This window comes from Myzus persicae, unplaced genomic scaffold, assembly GCF_001856785.1.
Source record: "Myzus persicae strain clone G006 unplaced genomic scaffold, MPER_G0061.0, whole genome shotgun sequence".
NCBI lineage: Eukaryota > Metazoa > Arthropoda > Insecta > Hemiptera > Aphididae > Myzus > Myzus persicae.
In genome coordinates, this window is record NW_019101365.1 from 3289 (window position 1) to 10428 (window position 7140).

The 7140-nt window shown below is 31.8% G+C and overlaps 1 protein-coding gene and 1 long non-coding RNA gene across 3 annotated transcripts; both read right to left on the reverse strand.

The window, feature by feature from the left end:
- Positions 1-6: 6 nt before the first annotated feature.
- Positions 7-1073, reverse strand: LOC111028836. The gene is made up of 4 exons (XM_022307596.1): positions 767-1073; positions 598-707; positions 369-529; positions 7-292 (listed from the first exon to the last, which is right to left on the reverse strand). The coding sequence occupies exons 3-4, from the start codon at positions 475-477 to the stop codon at positions 15-17; spliced, it is 387 nt and encodes a 128-aa protein (XP_022163288.1). The 5' UTR covers positions 478-529; positions 598-707; positions 767-1073; the 3' UTR covers positions 7-14.
- Positions 1074-1466: 393 nt separating this feature from the next.
- On the reverse strand, positions 1467-2691 carry LOC111028837. Of its 2 annotated transcripts, none has more exons than XR_002603948.1 (3): positions 2234-2691; positions 1673-1852; positions 1467-1632 (listed from the first exon to the last, which is right to left on the reverse strand). It is a non-coding gene; the product is annotated as an uncharacterized LOC111028837 (long non-coding RNA). The 2 variants fall into 2 exon arrangements; XR_002603947.1 differs by having other exon boundaries at positions 1467-1625; positions 2234-2689.
- Between the last annotated feature and the right edge of the window lie 4449 nt (positions 2692-7140).

The window sequence follows — 7140 nt, forward strand, 5'->3', positions numbered from 1 at the left end:
TATAATATTGATATTTAGATTATAGTAACTAGAGTATACAATGTATTGTTAACTTTAATGTATAGTTTTATATTACTGAGAAGATTATGATCTTCAATGAATAGAATGTTGCCACTTTCTGGTTGATGCCGCACATTTGGACGTTCTGGATGTCTGACCATTTGTGGAACTGCTGCTGCTGATCGTTGACGACCACAACCCCCTGGTCTTATAGCTCCACGAATGTGGAATGGCGGCAACACAGGTGGCAGAGGCTGAATTCCAACAATTGATATCTGTAGCTGTCCCAAATCTTCAGGAAGGATTTCTTTAACTCAATTTTATGGTCATTTACTTTATACAATCAATTGAATTTATGTGGTACCAACCATTAGCTAAAGGGCCTATTTCCATATTTGTGTATCCTTTCACAGAGTAGGAAGCTCTTCTTAAATATGCCATTGTGTCATAGCAGATGCTGTACGCTTTGTCGAGCATCAGCTGAAATGCAGTTATTTGTGTCTCTGCTAGACACAATTGATCTTTGTACCTTTAATTAAAGTTTGATTTATTAAAAACCATTTCAAAAATTTAAACTTATAAAGTTTATAGCCTTACTCGCTGGCATGTACATTTTGGTATCACCCTGGAGTAAATCCAAGCTTATTGAAATTGGCCCCATAATTGTTTGATATTGACACATGAAATAAATATCACTTCTATTAAATCTGAAAATATTGTTCATATAAAATATAGATAAAATAATTAATAATTTTTGAAGATTTACCATTTATCTGCCAATAGCCAATTTGTCAATTATTTTAAATTTATTTATTAAGCAGCACCACTGCATCATACAGTAAATTCCAACGTGTCTCGTTGGGTGTAATTAAAAAAACACCAAGATTTTGTTTAAATAAATCAGCTGACTTAGTTGAGCGACCTTGTTTATTCCACAAAGCGGTAGACTTGGCAAAAGTGCTTCTTGACAGTTTTTTGTATGCAAGATTAGACAAAACTTTTTTAGAGTCCTAGAAAAAACAAGTTATACAAATAAATTATTTGATTTTATATTTAATTTGTACAAATTTGTAATAAATAATAAAAAATAAAGCAAACATAATTTATTGATACTTAAAATTGAAATTTGGGCATAGATAATAGAAAATAGTTAATGCCAATCATATTCATACTAAACTTAGAATATTTTTTTTCATATATTTTTATCATTTAAATTGAAGGAAAATTTTTTAAAATTTTTATAAGTATTACAACTCATACAAATTTGATTATGATTATTAAGTGTTAAACCTACTACCTAATAGTTTTGGCCTGATTACTATACTTACTCAAAATATATTCTTTTCGATAAAAGTATTTTTAGTATTTTATAATTTAACTGTATTTGGTTATCTACTTAAATAAATGTTTAATTATCATTGTTGCTAATAAATTTATTGTGTGTGCACAACATCGATGGTGTTTTTGTAATGCATATGGCAAATCATGGTCTTCATCATTTAGAAAGTTCAAGTTGAATGCATCGATTTCTTCTAAATCATTAACAACCGTATCGTTCACTAGCATTGTATCAGTATATAATCATGTAGTCATGTAAATATCAACTACTTTTGTTAATGCTGCAACTAAAAACTATTAAATAAAAATAAAAATAAACAATAAACATTCTTACTTTGACTAGTAAATTTTTTGTTGTTCAAAAAATCTTCTAAAACTGGTTGTTTTTATCTGATTGTTTTAAAGAACTACCAGCATCATGCTTCAATGATCCATCATTGTATCTCCTTAATGTGTTTTTGTTCGCTGCGTTATCAATGTGATCAATTTTCTTTAATATAGTTGAATGTTGTGTCTGAATAAAATGAAATAATATAACCTTTTACTTAACATTATAAGTTTTGATAAATAATTTATATTTTTTGATCAGTGGTGCAACTGGGATTTATTTTTGAGCGGGGAGGGGGTTATTTATTTTATTTTATATACACAAGAATACTGGGCCCCTCTGAGATGACTAGTGTGAGGGCCCAGGGAAATACATAATATAGAATAATGAGATCTATGATACATCTTAAGCACTTGAAATTTGACTTTTAAAAAGCTGTGCGCCACTGTTTTTGATGTATTTTTGTAATATATTAGGTATTTGTGTGGTATTTAAAATTAATTTAACACACAAGATATTAGAAGGGTCAACTGTCATAGGCAGGTATGAAATTAACATTGTACTTACGCTTAAATGTTTTCTTATATTAGAGTTTGAATGTGATTCCACCTTGTAACACTTTGTATCGACACAACTTAAGCACTTCACTTTCAGCTTATTATAAAAAAAATTATCCTCAATGACTCTTAATAGTTAATACTTTAAAATATTTTTGATAATTTGGCCAGAGTAAAATTGGTTCTTCTAAATCTGCAACTTGATCGACTTCGGTTGAAGAATCACAATCACTCATTATATTACAATTTAAAACAATTTAAACAATGAAAACAAGAGTAAATGGTTGATGCAATACAATTATTAACAATCTGTCCGAACGTCAAGCAGACAACAGAGAACACGTCAACACGATACGAATAATACGAACTCAAGTAATAAATATTACAATAGTGTAAAACAGCGTAGAGGGCATACATGCAATATTGTAATAGTGTATAACTGATTGTGTGCTAATAAGTAATAACCAATCGGCAATTGGTTATTCGTAGTCCGTACACACAAAAATAATATTATTTTCTTATAAAATTATGCAAATAAGATAATACCACGTTCCTCATATTATTATGGTGCTATAGCCATATTTATTTATTTATAGCAGAATCAGTTATCAGTCAATATCAATGTTTATGTTTTATATTATATGTATAGCTAAAAAATTATTTTAAAGTATTAAGATAACAAAAATTGTTTTATAACATTGTAATTGCCCATCCACTGTGCTCTGGTCATTCTGTGCAATGACTGGGCAAAGTGTATAATTGTCCACATTGTCCATTGAAATTTGGCTTTGTATACATTGTCCGGGCATTGTACTACAACAGTACAACGCCCAATTATACACTCTGACCGTAACATATACATAATATAATAAACAATAATATATTATATTATATTTATAGAAATATATTTTAATATAGGTAATAAATAATATTGTACAATAATAACAACAAATAATAAGCGCTTGTAAATTTAAAACACAGACACTTTTACATTTTATTTAAATACTAATTTTAGATGTAGTACCTACTACCTACCCAAGTAGGTCTTTTACTGCCCGAAACCGTGATGACAAGAGCAACACACAAAAAAAAAATATAAAAGTTTAAATCAAGTTGTTTCTACAAAAATTCTTTTTAATTTTTATATAATTATGAATATTAATTATGGTTTAAAAAAAAAGTAGTAATTTTATTATTGTTTGCCGTTTGTTATAAAACGTATAGTATAGATATATAAAAAAATGTTTGCTTAAAATTAGCTAAATGAAAAATGGTAGTAAACATGATAAAACAGTTTTATAATATGTATTAAATTTAAATAAGATTATGAAAATGTGTAGAGATTCTTAAGTTTATTTTTGCCCCCACGTGAATAGAGTCCAAGTTACGCCTATGCTGGTGAGGGACTTGGATCCGCTTTTACCTTAGGCACGTTGTAATACACAGAATAGGATCAAGACATGGGCACAAATTGGGGGGGGGAGGGCAAGACAGGGCACTTGCCCCCCCCCTTGAAAAAAAATATTATGAACTGGTAGCTCAATAAATATTACCACAATATTACCTTATTACCGAAATTTTTTATATTGATCCCCCTAAAATGTTACCTATGGGCACCCATGGATCAAGCGTAAATAATACACGATTACACTTCCTACTGCATGTGCGATATTATATTATAATTTATAATCTAACTTTGGAGGGATCGCTATGTTAGCAACAACAAAAATATTGCTCGGGACAGGACTTAGGTAACCTTGTATAATAAGTTAACTCGTGATATTGCGATTCAGCGTTTACTTAATACGGATAATTACTAAACAGAATTAATAAATTATAATACACTTAAGTATACGGTTAAACATTAAACGGATAAGTATTGAATACAGTATCAGACTTATGGTCGCGACGGTCGTCGGGAACGCAAGACAAGACGGTGTCACCGGTCACTCGAATCGAAAAAACTGCGAACTGATCGGCGGTGCCGCCGTTGTGGTCGTACCGGCTAAAGTTTGGGCCCAGGGCACAGTGTGGCCAATCTGAGTTTAACAGCGCCGTAGCCCTAGCAATTTAATTTTTAGGTCCCTAACAACTATTTTAATATTATAAATATATAATAACACGGTCATCCAATCGCGGTCAGCAAAGAGCGTGTAGTGTGGCCTTCGAAAATATGGTAACAAAAACGCGAGATTCGTCGCATGAGAAAGGAATGTCTCGTAGTAATATAATAAATTGTTTATCGTTTATGTAACCACTAACCAATATTTAAATAATTAAATGCAGTAATATGTTGTATGTAACAATAAGTATCGTGAATCGCGGGCAGATATTAGGCTAGCACCCTCGAATGAAACAAAACGCCCGGGATACATCAAAAGAAAAATTGTATGACATTCAACAATTCAGGCAATGGTTGGATCGGCAAGCTACCGAGGAAATATCGGTCAAAATATGGGCCAGTTATGAGTGTTAATTGGTAACTTTTTCTTTTTGTGATAATGAGAAATAAGTACAAACATGAGTATAGAAATATATAATTTAATGAAACTCAGTGGGCCGATACCATGACCATCCTGTTACACCGTCACCGACTCGACAAAAGACGAAAACGCAACACGACAGTAGTATACCACTAAACCATGGTATAAGGGATGCGTGGACGGAAAAGGACGGATTACTTGTCATTGCATAACAACGGAATGCAAGAACACAGCGAATAGCGATACGGAACGCAAACAAACGTGACATACCACATACAAACCGATAAAATGTATAAATTCGACGGGAGCACCACAGTGACGCTCAAGGCGGAATGTGCCACAACAAAATACGAATGCACATTGAAATTATAAGATGACCCTTACGGCTAAGGCGGACATGTAACAAAAACGGCCATAAACCGTCAGCGTAATTAATAAAATAATTCGTGATGCTATAAAAAACGGCTGTCGCGACATAGCGACATGGCTGGCACTTGGACGCACACTTGGTCGAGGCAGAAGACGGGACATGACATGTGAATATAATATATATTATCATTATGTAGATGTCGTTGATAGTGACATCTTGGCCAGGTGCAACGGCGGGTTCGTTTTAATTCAAATCCTCGATGACGGGTGTATCACCAGCTGAAATAATATGCACTACAATGCCTGCGGTGAAATCACGACTTTCCAACTTGATTTTTGTCAGTCCTGCATATTTCAGCTCATTAAAAACTATTGATGCATCGAGTTGGCGGAGGACAGTGACCGGATCTCGAATTCGGACGAAATATTATTGTGAATCCACTGTGATATTATTTTTGGGCATGTATGTTAATGTATTATAAGAGCATTATGGTTTAAACGGTAGAGAAAGAAATACATTATTCCGCAGTGTTCGTTGTCACAATAATACTAAAATAATGTAATTTAAAGTAGAAGGATCGTATTTTGATTATCCAAATTGGATTTATCTTTTTGAGTGAACGACGATCCATACATTGATGCAAAAAATTTTGAAATTTGAAATATTTTTTTCACTTTTGAATTGCGTTGACATTAATGTTTATATTAGAGCTGTACTAGCCATTGAGGGTTCGGACACATTTTAAGACTGAATCATTTGACCCACTGAACCACCAAGTTGGTGGCACCAGCACTTTCTTTTGTTCTGCGATATTTACGCTTGGTAGCTTTTGCTTAAGGTCGATGGTCGATGGTTTAGGGGTACTTGACGATATAAGTAGTAAGAGGGTCACACTCTGGTACACTTTTCATAATATCAGAATAAGATCAGAAATTACGATTAATAAATGCACACCTTTTAAGTCCTATGTTTACTTAAAAGAAATTTGTTGCATCTATATTATAACCTAAAATGTTGTATAACTGCAGTAGTCCTAAGTCGGTATGAAAATGTGTTTTTGTAGGAGAATTCATTAATATGGTATCAAGTATTATTCAGGAAAGGTATGAACAATTAATATTTATAGAACATAATAACATGGGAAACTTGCACTTACATTTCTCATTATTGTAATTTGAAAAGACAATTACGTTAATAATTAATATTTGTTTCTCCTATTACCTCAGTCTTAATATTGACATATAAATTAATATAATACCAAATACTCTATGATACATCACATTTCACTTGTTTTATGTATTATTGGCCCCATATGTATATAATATACATATTTATTAAGTTTCACTATAATTAAACATTACAACAAAACATTAATTGCGTACATCATAATTGATTGTACCTTTAGAAATATTTCAAATCATAAATTATACCAATCTATTAATATTAACCTAATAAACTTGCGAAGATAGAAAAAAAAATAATGGTAACTAAAAAAAAAGGATTTTTAACTAATATTTTTAAGGCATTTCAGTATTTGTTATAAGGTAAATAATACCTTGGTCAATACTGAAATTATAATCTCAAATGTTCAATTTATTTGCAGGGAATTTTAAGTTTTGTCCAGACAAATGGCATGGTGACATTATTCAGCGAAAATCATCATATTGCCACAAAAGTGAATATGGTAATAAGTTCTAACAATCATTGACTGACGGATTAGGATCTGGTGATATGAAAAATTCATACAATAATATTGACATTTTTTTTTTATATAGATTAGGGCTTTACCACATTTTCCACCACAACCGATTCCAGAAATTCCCAAAGACTTCCACATTCTTTGCAGTTTTCTGGCAATCACAAGGCTGGCAAATCGTATGGGTGTACTGAACCGCAAATATCAATATAAAGTAAAAAATATGTCGAATAGCAATCTACAAGTGTCAATATACCACCTATATGAAAAAAAATTCAACAAAGTCGGGTTTTTTTTTATATCAACAAACAGTTCGTCGATCACATGAAAATATGTACACGGATTGGAAGGTCAAAATTCAATCTCTC

What these genes read in the sequence shown, in the direction of transcription:
- LOC111028836 (XM_022307596.1), bottom strand. Translation starts at nt 477, where the DNA reads ATGCTCGACAAAGCGTACAGCATCTGCTATGACACAATGGCATATTTA. An exon ending in AATAGGCCCTTTAGCTAATG is followed by an intron (nt 293 to 368) that starts GTTGGTACCACA and finishes TCCTTCCTGAAG; the next exon opens with ATTTGGGACAGCTACAGATA.